Source organism: Oncorhynchus clarkii, chromosome 3 (assembly GCF_045791955.1).
Source record: "Oncorhynchus clarkii lewisi isolate Uvic-CL-2024 chromosome 3, UVic_Ocla_1.0, whole genome shotgun sequence".
Classification (NCBI taxonomy): Eukaryota; Metazoa; Chordata; class Actinopteri; order Salmoniformes; family Salmonidae; genus Oncorhynchus; species Oncorhynchus clarkii.
The window spans coordinates 54883929-54905674 of record NC_092149.1 but is presented as its reverse complement, the minus strand read 5'-3'; the positions used below and the strand labels follow the sequence as shown (position 1 = coordinate 54905674).

The 21746-nt window shown below is 42.1% G+C and overlaps 1 protein-coding gene across 1 annotated transcript; it reads left to right on the top strand.

Annotated features, from left to right (window-relative positions):
* Positions 1–1365: 1365 nt before the first annotated feature.
* Positions 1366–18678, top strand: LOC139398453 (N-chimaerin-like). Its single transcript, XM_071144428.1, has 7 exons — positions 1366–2064; positions 3836–3920; positions 12616–12789; positions 13422–13499; positions 14358–14495; positions 16849–16954; positions 17101–18678. Exons 1-7 carry the CDS (start codon positions 1810–1812, stop codon positions 17270–17272), a joined length of 1008 nt encoding a protein of 335 aa, XP_071000529.1. The 5' UTR covers positions 1366–1809; the 3' UTR covers positions 17273–18678.
* The last annotated feature ends 3068 nt before the right edge of the window (positions 18679–21746 follow it).

The window sequence follows — 21746 nt, the reverse complement described above, 5'->3', positions numbered from 1 at the left end:
ATGCCATCATACCTGCGGTGATCTTCAAAACCAGCTTGTCTCTAGCAGCTCTCATTTTGCCCAATCTCTCTGTGTTGGGGGATACACACACCGTCAATACGCTCTTCCTTTATTGATTGCATGAAGAGTGAGTCTATGTGCACTCATACTGGGCTGCTCCACCTCCAGTGTCTTTTAAGAGGTGTAAGGATGGCTTTCTAACAACTGAGCCCAAATCAGCCTCTGGGATGGGGGAGTATAATCACATTTGACTGGCTGTGTGGATTGTAGCATGCTTCAGATCATTCCCAACGTGGCGCTTTAATTGTGCTCTGTATGTGATGCGGAATTTGCATACCATCCGCGTTGGCATCAGTAATAGAATAAATTAGCACAATTTCAGACAGAATCCTACTGACAGAGAGACTCAATGTTTTCCTCTTCCATTTCTCATTATAGTAATTAAGAAATATTCATACATACATATTCATCCAATATTCATTCATTTTCTTTTGTATAAAAAATGAAAAACTAGACTACAGTATCTGTGAATTTTGGTATTAGAGAAATGTACATTTGTTCAGTATAATTCTGTGATTAACGTTTCAATATTCAGCGCATTATTTTTCCATAGCCGATATTGGAAGAATAAACGATATTGCTCTTCAACAGAATTTCGCTGAAAGAGTATTTCATGATTTCCTTCATTGACATATTACTTTAATCTGTTTATGTATTTGAAGCCAGGAAACAAAACAAAGCTCGAAGGTACCCCAAGGAGCTTGTAATTGTGTGGGATGAGCACATCTGGGTTAATTCTCTCTGGGTTGTCTGCATGGTGACTGAAATATAGGCGAGTAGGCAGACTATTGCAGTTGAAAAACATGGCCTTGCATCACCTCTCCCTATTCATAGCGTTTCCAACTAAATTATTCATATTTTTGTGAATTTTATTTTGTGAAAGTGCATGTGTTTTAAATGTTTCATGTGAATTCTAGCTGAAAATATGAGATGTTTATTTGTTTTTCTGTATATCATTTTGGAGTGTGGGGACAGGTCTCTGTGGTCCCTGGAACAGGAAATGGTTGGTAACCAGATTTAGAAAATAACCCTTTCTCCAACAGCCCACCTCTGTCTTTAGCTGTGAGCAGTGGCAGCTCATTGATGATGCGTGACTCATTCATTGCTCATTATCAGCCCACGCTCACTCTGACTCTTCCGACACAAGCTCTCCTGCTTTGGATCTGAGAGGGGGGTTGTAGAGGGCGGGGAAACTGCAACGATGAAGCATAAGCAGCCTCCTGCCTCACTGTGATTGGCCAGTGCGATCCATCTAATCTGTTGTGACTACTCCTCTTTCCCCTCACTCTGGTAATGCTGGCAGCATCCATCCACAGTACACACTGTGCTGTCTCTGTTCCAGAGAGAATATATCAGTTCTGCACAGGGAGGAGAGGATTAACACAACATCAGCTCATCTGCGTACACATTCAGGGAACAAATAAGCACCCAAGGCTTCTTCTCTTTTCTATCCAACTCCAACCATCACAGGACTTGAGACTCTCATCGTTGGAGCATTGTTCATCCAATTCTTACTGTGGTGAGAGGATTTAAAGGAGGACACATTCTTTTGCGTATTGGATTTTGCGATTTGTGTGTGCTGTTTTTGTTCACTTAGTTGAGAATTGTCCAATTGGAACAATGCAATTAATATTAAATAGTTTAAACTAGCTCTAAGCATCCAGTTTTTTCCAGGGTGCCTCTAACTTTTTAGACGGCGCTAGAAGGTTTGCTGCTTGTTCATCTGATTTGTCCAACCTGAGTGTCAGAATGCCATCCAGGGAGTCTTACGAGGTCCAGAAGGGAGAGAAGTCCCTGGTGCAGAAGGCCAAGCAGGAGGCCAACCAGCAGGACATACTGGCAGCTGCTCTGGGGATGAGGATCTCAGGACCCCAGAAACCTCCAGCCACAATCTGGCAGCCTCTCAAACTGTTTGCCTATTCACAGCTCACCTCGCTGGTCCGCAAAGCCACGCTGAAGGACAGCAGCCTGCCGCACAAGTACGAAAAAGTCCACAACTTCAAGGTGAGACAGATCGCCACAGGAACAGTAGTTCTGCAGCACCTCTTCGTGCCATTCCACTCTAAAATATGGCTTATATTTCAGCATGTTGTAGACAGGCAGTGTTTTTTGTAGTATGCTGCTGTGGTGGCAGTTGGCCACCAGAAGGTCTGTTTGGGGGGTTATGGGGCGAGAGAAAGCCTGAGAAAACAGGACTGTTTTTGGATCTGTCCACTGAGTGTTTTTCAAAAGGAAACCTGTTGGGCGGTCTGTAGTCCACTGTTGTTGGTTCGGGCACCAGATGGGGAGATTAGGCGATGGAAAGGGGGGGGGGGGGGGGGGCAGTGGAGGAGTGGTATCCCCATTAGGCTCCAGTCAGCAGACTTAGCCCCTGCTCTGCTCTGACTGTTTGGGTTAGTTAATGAAGTTGGGAGCTGGGGGAGAAACATTCCCTCAAAGGTTCTAGAACTGCTGACACTTACAGGACTCCTGCTTCCCTCTTCCCTTGTTTATTTATTACTCTGCCATGCAGTCCATCCTGAATGCGCCATTAAATCATTTTAAGGGTCTGTCACACATTGAACTGTTTCAAGATCCCTTCACAACAGGAAGCAGTCTGGGCTGACATGGTTAGGGTGTAATAGTTATTGACAGAGCATTAAAATGAATAATCATCCTAAACCTTCTGTACAGCCAAGATATCTCTTTGAAGTTATGATTACAAAATATGATTTTTAAAAATGAACATTGGAGACAAATTTAACCAGATAGGCCAGACATAACAACCAGTGCTAAGTTTTATGGGTTAATTAAATGTTCTGTTTTTTCCAGACACACACACACACACACACACACACACACACACACAAAAACATGTTTTATTGTCAAGTACACCAGATAGGTGCAGTCAAATGTGTTGTTTTACAAGGTCTGCCATAGTAGTACGGCGCCCCTGGAGCAAATTATGCTTAAGCGCCTTGCTCAAGGGCACATCGACAGATTTTTCACCTTGTCGGCTCAGGTATTCCAACCAAATAGAGTAAGGTTTCCTTTCCCTGTAAACCATGAATCCCAAAAGAGATTCTAACCGTCCTGCAAATAGTATAGTCTGATGAACTCCCAGTTCATCAGACTTGATACCATCTTCTCTATTGCATACCGTGGCGGATTGTTTTACTGCTGATCTTCTCATGCTTTCCCTGCTCCCATAGTGAGTTCACACAGTGTATTGTTGATGGCGCTAGTATTCTCACCTCATATCAAAGGGGCCATTATTGCCTTCGTCGTGTAGGAAAACACCTCAGAGGGTGGCAGCACTGCCTCCTGCCCAGAGGTCTGGATCAGACACTCCTGATTGGCTGAGCTGTTGTTATGTTGCCTGGCGGAGTGGGAGCTCCCTTCCCTGCGTGAGAATCCTTTAACCGTTGCCGTAGCACATTTCCATGACAACATGCCCCCTCACACTGGCACAGGGTCAACAGGGCCCACCCATCCTCCCCCGTTCTGCATCACCATCACATCACCACCACCACTATTCAGCCTGGCCACTCATTAATGGTTAGCATGGACTAGACATCCTGTCTGATTTGACTGGGCTCTAAACGCCCCTAATCTACAACACACACACAGAGATAATCCCTTTATTTAACTAGTTTAAGACGCCGGCATTGTGGTTTTCTCCAGGGCAACCTGGGGAAGGTATGGTACCTGTGCAGTACATGACTGCAGCTTCTGACTGCCAGCTTTCTCTCTCTCTCTCTCTCTCTCGCACTCTCTCTCTCTTACTATCCTTCAGGTCCACACGTTCCGGGGACCTCACTGGTGTGAATACTGTGCCAACTTCATGTGGGGGCTGAAGGCTCAGGGAGTCAAGTGTGCAGGTACGTACTGTGCTATACTTAACAGTAGACAGCCACTATACAGCTGCTGCTCCTGGCTGCTCTTTTCTTAACAACACGCTGTTCTCTATTTATGTAATGGACTTTTATGTTCTCACCCCAGTATGTGGGTAACCTGCTTTTTAATGTGAGTGTTTGTAAGTATGTGTCCTATTGCGTCCCTTAATCTAAAATCCCACCATGTGTTGGGAATAGATTAGAGGAGTTGTATAATAGAGTGAAATAAGAACATCAAGCATTTACTCAGTGTGATGTAATCCATACTCCCACTAATGTGAAAGCCATGCTCTAAGAGCAGATTGTGTGTTACTGTACTAATGAATGAGAGGTCAAGTTGATGAGTCTGCTTATAGCTACTATTCCACTGTTCAAATGACAAGCTATAATGAAAATTCCCATATTCTCACGTAATGTTCAAAGCAGTTGTTTTCCACTCAACGTCAGACTAATAGTGTACTTATATGCACTCTATATGCACTCTATATCCTGTCATTGATCAGTCCATTATCATAATGTACAGTGGCGTTCGGACTCAGACTGTCTCTCGCTCTCTCGCCCTCTCTCCCTTCTCTCTTCGCTATCTCTCTCTCTCTCTCTCTCTCTCTCTGCTCCAGTTGCAGGGGAAGTGGGGGGTTGAGAATGCCTCTGTGGATTCATGCGGAAATACTCACTTGATGGTCTCTGAATAGATTCACAATGTTCTAACACGTGTACGTCTAGGCCTATTTATCCAATCAGGGCTGATATTACTAGTTGAGTGATTTTGCTGCCTTTTGAACAATAACCAGTAGCTGATGTTTTGGAGCCATTTACAAGATGTACAGTATAGTCATGAGATTCCTTTGTTCCCATTTAATTGTTTTAAAAATGTTTTTTGAATGTATTATAGTGATTTTATATCATTTTTATTATCACAGGATATTAGGTAACAAGCCATTTTATAATGCTAGGATAACATAAAAATGTGGTATAATTGTGGCATCCAATGAATGTCATATGTCAAAAATGGGAGGTCTCTAAAAAGGATGAACTAATTAGCTTGAGAGCAAAAGTTTTAGGATCACACCACCCTTACAAAAAAGAAAACATGTCAAATTTGCAGTTTCACGTGTGAAAAATCGTATTTTCACATGTGAAATCGCACTTTCACATATGAAATACAGTATCTGTTTTCACATGTTGAGCTTAAACTTCCTTCATTTGTGAAACCATATTTTCATATGTATTACATTTAGAGTTCACATGTTAACACCACCTTTTATTAACATGTGAGGAGAATTACATGTTTTCGCCTTACATGTGAATTGCAGTTTCGCATGAAATTTGTGGTTTCACATGTTAACTTTCACGGGGAAATTGGATATGTAGTTTCACATGTGAAAAACAACCACATGTAAAAATCGAATTTGCAGTTTCATATGTGAAAAACTTTCACGTGATTGTTTCACATGTAAGAAAACTCCAATGTTAGTATGCAAATTAAATGTAAACAAACATGTTTAAAACAAAAATGTTGATATCATGGATGGTTATTCCATGCATTCTTAGCGTAATCTATGGATTTAAGAGTGGTTGCATTTCTCCAGCCCCATCCCGCTGCTTTTTACCGAAACTGTGGCGGGGATACACTTTGTTTATGTTTAAATTAAAGATTGCGGCTTAAAACACCTTCAATAGAGTAATAGTGTTATTATATGGTGTAATCCTCTATTAAGTGAGTTACTTTTGCACCATTAATATCAAGCAAAACTTCTGAAGTCGAGAACAACATTCTTCGAATTGCCAACAAAAATAATGATACTGAAAGCAAAACATAAACACCAAAGTATTAATAGCAAAACCAAATATTTCAAGGAAATACTTTTTAAATGCGAGGGTAAAAAAAATTGTATTCAGTGATAATTTAAAAAAAAATATAATAATAATGATAACGCAATTAAATATAACGCCTCCCTCTTTTCTGCAATTTGTTGTTGTTACCCTGGCCTTTGTTTTCGCTGCCTTTTTGAAGTTTTGTCACATTCATTCCAGCGATGTATCACCCTGCATCCCACTTCTAGTTTGCCTCTGAAGCTAAGCAGGGTTGGTTCTGGTTGGTCCTTAGATGGGAGACCAGATGTAGCTGGAAGTGGTGAACATAATCATGTGAAAAATAATGAAATGTGGGGAGAAAACAAGTGAGAAATTCACGTGTCCAAAAACCACGTGAATGGTTTCACATGTACAAAATATCCGAAATTATTAAAAAATCATAATGTTTTTATCATTGTTTTTTGATTAACAGAAGTCCCCCGGTGTTGATAATGAGGTATTAACGTGGACTGATGTGTGTGTTTAATATATTATTGATGTGTCACAGTGAGCCACACATATGTCTGTGGAAGCTGAGCCATGAATAATTTATGCGCTGCCTTAGAAAGCAGATGACAATCGAATGAAAAGCGCCTATTTTTGGAGATTCTCTATAGACTTTTTTTGCCATTCCTTCAGACAAAACCCATGGCGACCAGAATCTAGGACAGTTAAGTCTTATGCGATGTTTGAATTTAGCATTCCAAAAATGTGCTCCCCCTTTCTTTCTGTATGTGTTTTTGGGCAAGCGCCAGGAAGCCAGACCCTGCCAGTGCTTGTTGTGCCACATTTCCTCATCAGAGGACGCCCCCCAGTCTCATACCATCATGCCCATGAAGAAAACAAAGCTCTGGGCTCTGAGCTCTGAGCGCTGGGAAGGAACTCCATTTCCTCCCGCATTAAAAACCAGAGAGCTCGGTCACACAGCCCATTCTCTATTCATCCCCATTCTATGCAACTACGATGGTGCCGGAGGGGAGGGCTGCCGTCTTATCGGCTCTTAACCAACCATGCTATTTTGTTTGTTTTTTCGTGTTGTTCGTAACTTGTTTTGTACATAATGTTGCTGCTACCGTCTCTTATGACCAAAAATCAGAACTGCGAATGCTCACCTCAAACTGGACGAAGAGTTCAATGAGTCGGACGGGAGGGATATAATACAGACACCCGACCAGGCCCAGATCCCCGTTATTCGATGGAGAAGGAAACGCAGATTTTGCGGAAAGAGATCAGGGTGCCTTGCGAGGATCAGGTGACGAGTGGATAATCTGCCATTGCCTTCCGTCCTGCTAGCTAATGTTCAATCGCTGGAAAACAAATGGGACGAGCTGAAAGCACGTATATCCTACCAACGGGACATTCAAAACTGTAATATCTTATGTTTCACCGAGTTGTGGCTGAGCGACGAGATTAAGAACAAACAGCTGGCGGGTTATACACCCCATCGGCAGGACAGAACAGCAGTCTTTGGTAAGACACGGGGCGGGGGCCTATGCATATATGTGAACAACAGCTGGAAGTCTCAATGGTTTTGTTCGCCTGAGGTAGAGTATCTCATGATAAGCTGTAGGCCACACTATCTACCCAGAGAGTCTTCATCTGTATTTTTCGTAGCTGTCTACGTACCACCACAGACAGATACTGGCAATAAAACCCTGCTCAATGAGATGTATTCCGCCATAGGCAAACAGGAAAACGCTCATACAGAGGCAGCGCTCCAAGTGGCCGAGGACTTTAATGCAGGGAAACTTAAATCAGTTTTACCTCATTTCTACCAGCATGTTAAATGTGCAACCAGAGGAAAAACTAATTCTCGACCACCTTTACTCCACACACAGAGACACGTACAAAGCTCTCCCTTGCTCTCCATTTGGCAAATCATAAATCTATCCTCCTGATTCCTGCTTACAAGAAACAATTCAAGCTGCAAGCACCAGTGACTTGGTCTATAAAAAAGTGGTCAGATGAAGCAGATGCTAAACTACAGGACTGTTTTGCTAGCTCAGACTGGAATATGTTCCGGGATTCTTCCGATGGCATTGAGGAGTACACCACATCAGTCACTGACTTTATCAATAAGTGCATCGATGACGTCGTCCACACAGTGACTGTACATACAGTACATACCCCAACCAGAAGCCATGGATTACAGGCAACATTCGCACTGAGCTAAATCGGAGAGCTGCCGCTTTCAAGGAGCGGGACTCTAACCCGGAAGCATATAAGAAATCCCATCAAACAGGCAAAACATCAATACAGGACTAAGATTGAGTCACACCGGCTCTGACGCTCGTCAGATGTGGCAGGGCTTGCAAACTATTACAGACTACAAAGGGAAGCACAGCCGAGAGCTGCCCAGTGACACGAGCCTGCCTACCAGACGAGCTAAATTACTTCTATGCTTGCTTCGAGGCAAGTAAGACTGAAACATGCATGAGAGCATCAGCTGTTCCCGGACGACTATACGATCACACTCTCCGCAGCCGATGTGAGTAAGACCTTCAAACAGGTCAACATTCACAAGGCCGCAGGACTAGACGGATTACCAAGAAGTGTACTCTGAGCATGCGCTGACCAACTGGCAAGTGTCTTGACTGACAGTTTCAACCTCTCCCTGTCTGTCTGAGTCTGTAATACCAACATGTTTCAAGCAGACCACCATAGTTCTTGTGCCCAAGAATACTAAGGTAACCTTCCTAAATGACTACCGACCTGTAGCACTCACGTCTGTAGCCATGAAATGCTTTGAAAGGCTGGTCATGGCTCACATCAACATCATTATCCCATAAACCCTAGACCTACTCTAATTTGCGTACCGCACCAATAGATCCACAGATGATGCAATCTCTATTGCACTCCACACTGCCCTTTCCCACATGGACAAAAGGAACACCTGTGTGAGAATGCTATTCATTGACTACAGCTCCGTGTTCAACACCATAGTGCTATCAAAGCTCAACACTAAGCTAAGGACCGTAGGACTAAACACCTCTCTCTCCAACTAGATCCTAGACTTCCTGACGGGCTGTCCCGAGGTGGTAAGGGTGGGTAACAACACATCCGCCACGCTGATCCTCAACATGAGGGCCCCTCAGGGGTGCTTACTCAGCTCCCTCCTGTACTCCCTGTTCACTCATGACTGCACGGCCAGGCACGACTCCAACACCATCATTACGTTTTCTGATGACACAACAGTGGTAGGCTTGATCACCGACAACGATGAGACAGCCTATAGGGAGGAGGTCAGAGACCTGGCCGTGTGGTGCAAGGACAACAATCTCTCCCTCAACATGATCAAGACAAAGGAGATGATTGTGGACTACAGGAAAAGGAGGACCAAGCACACCCCCATTCTCACCAATGGGGCTGTAGTGAAGCAGGTTGAGAGCTTGGCGTCTACATCACCAACAAACTAACATGGTCCAATCACACAAAGACAGTCGTGAAGAGGGCACGACAAAACCTATTCCCCCTCAGGAGACTGAAAAGATTTGGCATGGGTCCTCAGATCCTCAAAAGGTTTTACAGCTGCACCATCGAGAACATCCTGACGGGCTGCATTACTACCTGGTACGGCAACTGCTCGGCCTCTGACCGCAAGGCACTACAGAGGTTAGTGTGTACGGCCCAGTACATCACCGGGGCCAAGCTTCCTGCCATCCAGGACCTCTATACCAGGCGGTGTCAGAGGAAGGCCCTTAAAATTGTCAAAGACTCCAGCCACCCTAGCCATAGACTGTTCTCTCTGCTACCTCATGGCAAGCTGTACCGGAAGCACCAAGTCTAGGTCCAAGAGGCTCCTAAATAGCTTCTACCCCCAAGCCCATTAGATTCCTGAACAGGTAATCAAATGGTTACCCAGACTATTTGCATTGCCCCCCCGCCCCCAGAACCCTGCTGCTACTCTCAGTTATTATTTATGCATAGTCACTTTAATAACTCTACATACATGTACATATTATCTTATTTACCTCGACACCGGTGCCCCCACACATTGACATTGAATCTGTACCGGTACCCCCTGTATATAGCCTCGCTGTTGTTATTTACTGCTGCTCTTACTTTTTTTTAAACATTTATTTTAGGTATTTTCTTAAAACTGCATTGTTGGTTAAGGGCTTGTAAGTTAGCATTTCACTGTAAGGTGAAATGCTAACATCTGTTGTATTCAACACCTGTTGTATTCGGCACATGTGACACATACAATTTGATTTGATGATGGAGAACTACATATAATATTATATATGCTGCTGCCATTAGAGATGGTGTATCATGCTGCTGCCATTAGAGATGGTGTATTATGCTGCTGCCATTAGAGATGGTGTATCTTGCTGCTGCCATTAGAGATGGTGTATCATGCTGCTGCCATTAGAGATGGTGTATCATGCTGCTGCCATTAGAGATGGTGTATCATGCTGCTGCCATTAGAGATGGTGTATCATGCTGCTGCCATTAGAGATGGTGTATAATGCTGCTGCCATTAGAGATGGTGTATTATGCTGCTGCCATTAGAGATGGTGTATTATGCTGCTACCATTAGAGATGGTGTATCATGCTGCTGCCATTAGAGATGGTGTATCATGCTGCTGCCATTAGAGATGGTGTATTATGCTGCTGCCATTAGAGATGGTGTATCATGCCATGCTGCTGCCATTAGAGATGGTGTAGCATGCTGCTGACATTAGAGATGGTGTATTATGCTGCTGCCATTAGAGATGGTGTATTATGCTGCTGCCATTAGAGATGGTGTATTATGCTGCTACCATTAGAGATGGTGTATTATGCTGCTGCCATTAGAGATGGTGTATTATGCTGCTGCCATTAGAGATGGTGTATTATGCTGCTGCCGTTAGAGATGGTATATCATGCTGCTGCCATTAGAGATGGTGTATTATGCTGCTGCCATTAGAGATGGTGTATTATGCTGCTGCCATTAGAGATGGTGTATTATGCTGCTGCCGTTAGAGATGGTGTATTATGCTGCTGCCATTAGAGATGGTGTATTATGCTGCTACCATTAGAGATGGTATATCATGCTGCTGCCATTAGAGATGGTGTATTATGCTGCTACCATTAGAGATGGTATATCATGCTGCTGCCATTAGAGATGGTGTATCTTGCTGCTGCCATTAGAGATGGTGTATCATGCTGCTGCCATTAGAGATGGTGTATTATGCTGCTGCCATTAGAGATGGTGTATTATGCTGCTGCCATTAGAGATGGTGTATTATGCTGCTGCCATTAGAGATGGTGTATTATGCTGCTGCCATTAGAGATGGTGTATTATGCTGCTACCATTAGAGATGGTATATCATGCTGCTGCCATTAGAGATGGTGTATTATGCTGCTGCCATTAGAGATGGTGTATTATGCTGCTGCCGTTAGAGATGGTGTATTATGCTGTGGCATTAGAGATGGTGAGATAGAGAACCATTGGGGATCCCAGGCACGGTAAAGGTTAAACTACATGATAATGTGTTGATTGGCTACCAGCGGGACTGGACCCTTACCTCTTTCCCCACCTCCAGTGTCAAACCCTTTTAGCCATATCAGAGCAGAGCTTATCCTCACTGGAGTGTCTTCTCCTCGCCATGGCAACAGAGCTGACAGTGCAGTAAAGCAGTGTCTTTCTGCAGGCTCCTAGGCTCCCTTGGGGCTCTCCCACCACATCATTGTGTGTGTGTGCGTGCGTGCTCACATGCACAACACCAGTTCAGCAGACCTGTGCCTGGTGAGAGGCTGCCCTCTATTACACTGCCTGTCTCATACCCTTAAGAGAATCATCTCTTAAACGTAATTACATTTCTGCATCAATGCACATGAATAAAGCCTGGTGAAATTTCTCTGAGGGTCCATATTAATCAAAATATGTATAGTTATACCAGTAGATCATAGTCTTTTTGTGATTTTTTAATTATTGATATTTGAGGAGCAAAATGTATGACATATTTCCTCTGAATCTAGGTCTGATGTTGCCCGCCGCGGCTGAATTTCTGCCTGCACGGCCATTGTGTGCGAGCCCAGATTCTGGAGGAGAATGGAGCATGCATGCTTGACTCTCCCTCCTCCAGGCCACGTTGTTTTCAGTGGCCTCTAATTCCTTCTAAGAGCCTCTGTTACAAAGCGGAGCAGGAGTTACTCTGCGTCTGTTCTCTGTAGGCTGCTGTGCTGTGCTCAGTGTGCTGTGCTCCCTACAAGCTGATATCTGCTCTGATTCTGAGGCAGGCAGTTGCACCTCAGGCCCCAATCACTAGTACTGAAGACCAAAGCAGCGTGAGATGCTCATTAAAACTACATATTCACTGCTTAGAAGAGCATAAATGAGGAACATGTTGAGCTACAAATTATTTTTGTGTGTAAAAATGACAAAACAAACCAAGCTACATAGGAAAATCAAGAATACATTTGGTAGCTAGCTATAAGATCAAACTTTGTGGAATTTGTTATGAATTCTTTTTATGCATGAATGGCACACTGTCTGAATGAGGGATTGTTTGTGGACCTGTGTTCCACTCCGGTGCTCAAGGTGACTCCAATAACACCCCTGGCAGCTGACCAGTGAGTGAAGTCAACAGCTAGGACAGAATTCTCCAGTCGTCCAATGACATGCCGACGGCAAATATTCAAGAAGATGTAGGCCTTAGCAAGCAAAAACAAAACAAGCCAGTCAACTAAAATGAAATGAGCAATTTGGGGGATGCAGGCTAATCATTTTGGTACACTTCAATGCTCAATCAGGTCTATTATTTCCCTGGAAGATCGTATCATTGGAAGATATCCCTCTTAGGTTGTCCACTCTGACTCTCCTCTTCCTCTTTTCTTTCAGACTGTGGTTTGAACGTCCACAAGCAGTGCTCCACTATGGTACCCCGCAACTGCGTGCCAGACCTGAAACACGTCAAGAAAGTGTACAGCTGTGAGCTAACAACTCTGGTGAAAGCTCACAACACCAAGCGACCCATGGTAGTGGACATGTGCATACAGGAAATTGAATCAAGAGGTGAGCAGAAGATAGATGGCCATGGCTCTATTAAAATACTTGGCAATTACACCATTCACTCCCTCTTTCCTTTTCAGGAAATGTTATATTTTGAGAATTGTAACGAAATTGTAATGTAATGTGATGGACTTGCACACAAACCCAATTCAGTGTAGGGAGTAGAAGGTGAAGGACTAATGATTGTAACGTTGGTCCCATCCATTAATATGACTTGGAGAGCTGATGGGAGGCCTGGTAATTGTACATGTGTAATGGAGAATAGTTTACTGTGTTGCTGCTGCTGCCTCAGTTGAATCACTCAACGATGTAAAACCCTCATTTCTACCTCATTGTCTAGCCCGGTAATCTACGTCTGTAACTAATGCTATGTTTGATTTATGTCTTTATTATTTTGTCCAATGGTGCGGAAAACTATTTGCATCTGCCCATGTTATTCCCTGTGTGCTATTGTAGACATTCTTAATTTCATGCATGTTGAAGAGCTGTTAATGACATTCTCTATGTTGCCCAAGGTGACCGCTGAAGGTGAATTTGCCTCTATTTATTTTGCTCTTGGATGCCTACTTCAGTCCTATGTTATGTTATGTAAATGCAGAATTGTTCATTAATCCCTCTCTATCCCTCTGTCATAGGTCTGAAGTCTGAAGGGCTCTACAGAATGTCTGGATTCAGCGATTCAGTCGAAGATGTCAAGTCGGCATTTGACAGAGGTGTGTCTTCTTTTGACACCCCTATCCTTCTGTTCGGGTGTTAACAAACCCCTCGGGTGCCTCTCACAGTAGCGTGCTTGTCAGCTCTTAGCGCCTCCATGTGTGCTCAATGTGATGGTTTACATTGAACTAATCTTTGAGTTAAATGTTGGCAATGCGATGTGTTTGCATATTTGTGATTAATGGGAAAGTGACACATTTGTGGAGGGATTCATCTCCATCTGGAGAGCATGGCTCGTCCTGACACGGTCCACTCACAGGATTTACAGATAGGGCCATGGGCCAGCTCTGGGGATGGCAAATTATTGGACTAGTTCAAAGGCCGTTATTGGACTAGTCCAAAGGCTGTAGCTGACCGAAATGTAATTCACCGTAGTATTAAACCTCCAACTTCATTTATCTACTCCAGTTAAAGAGGTAGTTAGCCTGCCTCGTTCTCTGCCCAGTGCAGAGTGAGTTTAGAAATGGATTGAGGGCAACCCTGGAGCTATGGGCTGAACCTTAGCTAGACCAGTGTATGGGAGATCACCTATGACAAGAGTGTCATTCCAGCTCACAACACTGTGATATGTAGACCCTCAGAATTAGGCCATGGCCTGCTCTTGATACTGTGTCGGACTCAGGAACAGTCGGAGGAAAGCAGGCCAGGCGCGTCAAAGCAGAGGACCAGCCTAGATTTCATCCCCCACGGTGACACAATCCCTTTAGTTCTCACCTTACACTACACCACAAGCACACCATGCTGATTGAACTCAATTTCCTTGAGTTCAATCAGCAAGACGAATGTAATGCAATGTCTTATGCACATCCAGACAGTTCTTCCCTCTTTTCTAACAAATGTGTTATATCTCTTCACAGATGGTGAGAAGACAGACATCTCTGCAAACGCTTATGAAGATATCAACATCATCACGGGAGCACTTAAACTGTACCTCAGGGATTTACCCATTCCTGTCATCTCATACGATGCCTACCCCAGGTTCATTGAGGTTGCAAGTGAGTTCAACAAAAGCAGCTTTTTCCTCTTCTCTGCTGGTTAAAACCATGTATAATTGTTTCAGTCACGCACCAGCACCACGGAAAATGTACCATGCAAGAAGAACTACCATTGGTGTGCCTTTTCATATATGTGGTTGAATTATGTAAATCCCTCAACATTAAAGCCATGATGCATTATGGAAGCATTCAGTGAAAATGTATTCAGGTCTTCCTTTTTGCTCTGTGAGTGTTCAGAAATGATTCTGCAAAATAGGTCATGATGTTTTTGAGTTTTCATTGTTGTGTTTACTGAATTTCCACTATTTATGTATCGTTATTAACAATACTGGGCATTCAGTGGAGAATGTAATGCACTTTCATGCAGCCCACATAAAATGAGCATCAGATGCTTCTCTCCCTTTGAAGTTCTTATGGTTCTGTTTTAGAAAATGACTTGTGTGGTAATCAGTTATATTGACTTGAGTGCACTCTGATGTGAAGGGGAAAAACCTTGTTCCATGTCATTTCGCCAAGCCATGACACCCACCATCTCAGATTATTCTGAAATTCTTTCTGTAGTTAGAAACAGGTAAGATTCACATTCCTGAAACATTATTTTGTTGAAATGAAGTGTTATCTCAGATAAATTAAGCTAATTGATTGCACCCAAATTGTCAATTTTAATTTATACGATTCAGATAATATTCAATAAATATAGTACCCAACATCCGATTTGGACCAAAGTTCTTCCTAAGACACAATGAATCCAAAATAATAGTCAAAAGCCACCCACTGACGCCCACACCCCATGCCAACCCCACCCCAACAACCAGTATACAGTATCAGTTCTCTATGTTTGTCAAGTAGTATAACGCCACGGCTTGGAGTATTGCTTCTCCATACTATGAAATGTATTCTCTGTGAATCTGGTGTTTTTTTTCATTATTCAGAGAAATTAGTAATTGAATTCACTTGCATTATTTACCAAAAAGTAGTGTGAAAATACCAGGTTTTGACCACTAGATGCCCCTGTACCTGCTATACAACCACACTCTTTTATCCAAATACTGGTCTCATTTGTTTTATTCAATAGTTCACAACATTGCCTTTGCAACTTTGGGTAGAAAACCAATATCAAATCAAATCAAATGTATTTATATAGCCCTTCGTACATCAGCTGATATCTCAAAGTGCTGTACAGAAACCCAGCCTAAAACCCCAAACAGCAAGCAATGCAGGTGTAGAAGCACGGTGGCTAGGAACAACTCCCTAGAAAGGCCAAAACCTAGGAAGAAACCTAGAGAGGAACCAGGCTATGTGGGGTGGCCAGTCCTCTTCTGGCTGTGCCGGGTGGAGATTATAACAGAACATGGCCAAGATGTTCAAATGTTCATAAATGACCAGCATGGTCAAATAATAATAAGGCAGAACAGTTGAAACTGGAGCAGCAGCACGGCCAGGTGGACTGGGGACAGCAAGGAGTCGATCATGTCAGGTAGTCCTGAGGCATGGTCCTAGGGCTCAGGTCCTCCGAGAGAGAGAAAGAGAGAAAGAGAGAATTAGAGAGAGCACACTTAAATTCACACAGGTCACCGAATAGGACAGGAGAAGTACTCCAGATATAACAAACTGACCCTAGCCCCCCGACACATAAACTACTGCAGCATAAATACTGGAGGCTGAGACAGGAGGGGTCAATAGATTTGCCTCATGATTAAAATAAATTGTGTGGTCATCCTCACAATTCAAGCCAGTCCTCCATGAAAGCAAATTAGTTTCTTCTTATTTTACACTTTAACCTGTGTCCAGGAAATGTCCCCTTCAAAAAAGGGATTAGTTACTGTTAGACCATTCCTGGTGAACAAGCAAACCATTAGGCTACAGCAGTTCCAATGGTTTCAATTTTAAGGTCTCTAAAGGTCTTCAATGGTAAAAGGCCCAAACACACACTGTATAGTGTTTTGCAATTGTAATGGAATTGGGTTGCGTTGGGTTTAATGGTTTATGTCACTAATCACAATACATATAGAGCCACAGCTTCAGCTATAAATTAAAATGGCCAATTTGGGTGCAATCAATTAGCTTAATTTCTCAGAGATCAAATTATATTTCAACAAAATAATATTTCAGGAATGCTTATCTTATCTGTTTCTAACTACAGAAACAATTTCAGAACAATCTGAGATGGTGAGTTTCAAAATCGTCTTTCTTGTGCTTTTTTGAGGTGGAACAAACCCACATGATAGTAAATAATTTCAGTGAGACCCATTGATCACGGATATTTCTATGGGAGGTTTTGAGAGTGTCTTGTGAGAGTCTGTAGACAGAGAGACTGCTCTGCTTTCACCCCGTGCTTCTGTTTGCTTCTCAGAGCTGGAAGACCCAGAGAAGCAGCAAGAGGCCTTCCGTGAGGCTCTGGAACTTCTGCCTGCAGCACACAGTGAAACCCTGAGGTACCTCATGGTCCATTTAAAGAGGTGAGTTATTGACACCCTCTAGCTTCTCTACAAAACATTGTGTTACCCTGGTGATTTGTAAGAGCATGCTTGTTTATCTGAGACATATGGTTATAATTGAATGCTCAGATTGTTAATTGCCTCTCCTTGATGTGCCTCTTCTACAGGGTAACGTTGAATGAGAAGGACAACCTGATGAATGCAGAGAACCTGGGCATTGTTTTCGGGCCCACCCTCCTGCGTGCCCCAAACCTGGATGCCATGACGGCACTCAACGACATCCGTTACCAACGGCAGGTGGTGGAGTTCCTCATAAAAAATGAAGACATCCTCTTCTGAAAACATACATCCATTCTGCTAAGATATGGAAGGAAAGAGACACTTTTTTTTGTAAAACGGCTTGATGCTGCCTAATCACTTTTTTTGTGCAAGGACTTGAATAATAAGGAATCTTTGTATTAAATTTGTTATATATCCATTTCCACTTCTAGTGGATTAGTGCTGAACCACACTTTTTCTTCCCCTGTAACGGGTGTGGATGATGATGTACCTTAAACTTGCATGTCTGTCTCCCCATTTTTGTCGGGGCTTGTGTAGAACACTGATGGACCAGACTTGGCCACGTCTTTATTTTGTATAGCTTTGTAGAAGTAACCCAGCATGTGGTAAAGATTGTGAAACATTGTTACTCTGCTATTATTTGTCCTGTAGATTTACAGTACCTCCCGCCCGGTTGCCTATTAGGCAATTATTTTTGTGAAACATTGTATACCTGGATGTGAAATAGACTACTGTATCTTCTCTGAACCTTTGTAATGATCTTTGACTGATCCTGTCTTTTTTGCCTTTTCAGCTGTTTTATATGCAAGTCTTCTTTAGGGGAAATTCAAAGCCTCTTTCAATCAGAAAACAAGTAATCAGTGTACTTTTAAAACTTTATTGCATTCAAACTACTACATTTGTGCAGTTAATGTTTTTTTATTGTAATATTTGTTTACTTAATTTGCTCATGTACATTTTAATTTATTAAACCTTGGTTTCTGAAAATGCAATGCACTGGTATGGCCTGAGTCATCGCAATTGTTCCAGTAACAATGAAGCTGTTGAATAAGCATTTATTGCAGTGCATGTTAATTTTAGAATATGGTAAAATATGTCCAGACACCAGACATTGAAGTACATGGCATGCTACATTTGCGTGCACTTGCAAAATGACCTTGATAAAGGGGGCTGTTCCTCTCAATCTGCATATTGAAATGAACAGGCAGTGCTATAGACGGCCCAGGGCCCACATGACCGTGTGCAGCGTCCCCGCAAACTATGTGTCAATCACAATGATTCGCTCTGAGATTAAATCAAAACCCACAATACCTTTAGGCACGGCCTTCTCTCCATCCAGATTTTTAATTGCTGGATACATATGCAAACATTGTCACTTGGGGTTTATGCATTTTTAGGTTTAATTAACCCACAAGCAATTTCTTTCCACACATTTTCCAAAAGCCAGTGATGTCTTATCTTCCTTACTCGCGGCTCATTATAAGATCAAAGTGTACCCTTGCATTTGTGCTGCCAGTGAACTAAAGCTGTTGTTATTTTGGTTCATGTGTTTTTCCTGATTGATTCTACTATAAAATAGGATCAATGAGTTAGCCAGCTAACTTTAATAAGCAACCATAAAAAACGTTTGATTTTCTGATTCAGTAAGAAGGCTAAACAGTCAGGTCCATAATTATTGGCACCCTTGATAAAGATGAGCAAAAATGACTGTATAAAATAATCCAAATACTGAGCTATATTGTTTGCAAAAAAAACTACATGAAATTAGAGCTCTTTGACCATGCTGGTGGGTTTGGCGTTCAAAAATAGAAGCATATGAAGAAAAGTATCTCATACCTACAGTAAAATATGGTGTTGGTGTCTTTGATGTTAACGTCAACTTTACCAAGTAACAGGACATTTTTTGCCAAAAACCTGAGTGCCTCTGCCAGGAGGCTGACACTTGGCCGCAAGTGGATCTTCCAGCAAGACAATAACCCCAAGCACTAATCAAAATCCACAAATAAATGGTTCATTGACCACAAAATCAACATTTTACAATGGCCATCTCAGTCTCTGGACTTGAACCCCATTGAAAACCTGTGGTTTGAATTGATGAGGGCCGTCCATAAGCACAGATGAAGGACATCAAGGATCTGGAAAGATTGTGTATAGAGCAATGTTCTAAGATCCCTTACAATATGTTCTCCAATCTCATAAAGCATTTTAGAAAAAGGCTCAGTGTCGTTATCCTCGCAAGGGAAGGGTACTATTGAAAGTATAGTATTGAAAACAGGGGTGCCAATATTTTTGACACCTATCTCTTTTAGCACATTATTTATTACTTGTTAAACAAATGTTCTTTCACTGAGCAATTGTATCAGTATAAAATAATATAATTTCCCAAACAATTTTTGCATTCAATATTCCTCACTATTTATATTATTTATTTTATAAAATAATTTTTGCTCATCTTTATCAAGGGTGCCAATAATTATGGACCTGACTATATATGTGTTTTGGTTGTTGAGTCAATTAGAGCATGTCCATTTTAAGCTTAACTTTCTTTAAAAGTAAAAGTTCATTCAAAAAATATTTAGGCAAGTTAGCTGGCTAATTTCTTGATCCTGCTTTGTAGTATACCCCTTAGGAGATCTCACTGACCATGGTTTCTTGGTGGAGAACCACAGCCATCCTGAATGACAGCATGTGAAATCCCATGATGTGAAATCCCATTAAATGCTCTGCCATTGTTCTCGTAGTGGAAACACTAAGCATTTAGGCTGGATTATTAAAAACGATCAAAACGAACCTGCCCCAAGCTTTTCTGTGTTAATCACCTCATGCTTTTTTAATGCTTTCCCATTTTATACTCAAATCTTTGTGGCTACTGTATTCATATTTCAGTATGATTTATACCTGTTCAGGAACTCTTGACGTCTTTATCGCTGGGGTTTATCATTTACATTAGGTTTGAATTAATGGTGAAATAATGCAGCTCTAGTTTCGGTTGATTGGTCAACAAAATTGTAATTTCTTGTTATTCTATTTAATTTCAGCGTTTTTATTATGCATCTCTATTAGCTGCAGCCAGTAGCCGACCAAACCAAGAAACCCATGTAAATGTTCAGACACACTGCTGTGACAATGTTATGACAGACCTATCTCCATGCAGATCAAATAGAATTTGCTAAATATACCATGGGATGGCTGATTCATATGCACATTAATGAATCTAAATGTTTTAGTGCTTCTGATCCATGAGATAACTGTCTTCTCTCTGTTTATTGGATGAAGCCGTGTGACATTTTGTAGGCTGACCTACATTTCCAACTGCTAAAATATGCTGAAATATTCAGTTCAGCCATGTGAAGTGGAAAATGTATGTAATGCTTGTCCCAGATACGGTAGTCGTATATTGAGTTCTCAATGTGGACATTTACTATATTTTTCTATAGCCTATGTCACTATCATATTGTAGAAATTTGGGGACATTTTTAAATAGCATAGGCTTACATGAAATAAAATTGCATCACCAAATATCCCGTACTATACAGCCATGGCAACCCTTCCCCCATCCATCATACCCATAAAACAAAATGTACATGAAACAATTGACCTACTGTAAAATACCCTTACAACATCAAAGAGCTCTTAGAATAGCTTTAAATTGTAATTCATGTTAAATTATAGAATATATTGATAGTAAATATAATTTATCTTCAGAACATTAAACAATACACATCAAACTAAAATGCTATTTTTGGGGTTAAATATTGTGTCAAAATATCCCAGTAACACACTCCATGGAAAGTGTAATCCACATAATCTGGTAGGGAGCAGAAACAGGCAGCGGGAGATGCTCAATGCACTGCCACGCCGAGCAGATGCTCCACAGACACCACATTGCTATTATTCAGATTACGAGAGCGTTTTAATCACATGTAGAAAATAGACTAAAATAGGTCTGACTGAGAGAAACTCCCGCCGGGCTATATAAGGGCCGACTCCTGCTGAAAGAATGAACTGGTTCTCAACCGCAATGATAGGATGACACAGTCCCACTGCCTGACCACGGTGAGGTTGAATGAGCAGATTCAATGGGTTTCTCCAGGGTCACATGGGTTGGGTCCAGGCAGGAGGTACTTAGAGGTTGTAGGATTCAGGTGGTCTATGATTGGTATGGGGAGGGTGGAGGGGGTAGAGAGACAGATCTCTCTTGATTCAGACATTGACAAAATTGCAATTTGCCACTAAATAAGATGAATGATGCGGCTGGTTGAGTGACTGGCTGATTGAACAGGTGGAGGCTGTAGGGAAATGGATTTGCCTGGTCCCATCATTGCCTTAGTGGGGAGGGGCAGGTGTACAGTGGAGATAGGGTGTTGGGGTGTGATGCTTGGCCATCTGGAAACTCATTGCAGTAGCTAGATGGGATAGATGTTGTGGATATGTTGGTCCAAAATTACCCTCAGAGGGAGACAAAACATATTTATTAGAGATCAAACAGGACAACTTTAGTGACAGTTTGATTACTGTATTTGACATGTAAAATCATTGTGTTTTTCTCAAACTACTCGTATAGGATTCCCAAATAATTATTCTGGAAAGGACATTATAATGTAACACAAGTTAACCAATGGGACCCATATCAAATATCCTGATAGCCTGATTGTCAATATATCACAACAAATGGCATGTTTTGGGAAAGCAGCCATATGCTATTACTGTCTAATAATATGGGAAGTATTGCACTGTAAAATATTTCAGTGCC

Excerpts from the sequence above, each read along its gene's own strand:
- LOC139398453 (XM_071144428.1), top strand. The coding sequence starts at position 1,810 with ATGCCATCCAGGGAGTCTTACGAGGTCCAGAAGGGAGAGAAGTCCCTG. Across the intron at positions 14,496-16,848 it reads CAGGTTCATTGAGGTTGCAA|AGCTGGAAGACCCAGAGAAG; the intron begins GTGAGTTCAACA and ends TTTGCTTCTCAG. Across the intron at positions 16,955-17,100 it reads CTCATGGTCCATTTAAAGAG|GGTAACGTTGAATGAGAAGG; the intron begins GTGAGTTATTGA and ends CCTCTTCTACAG.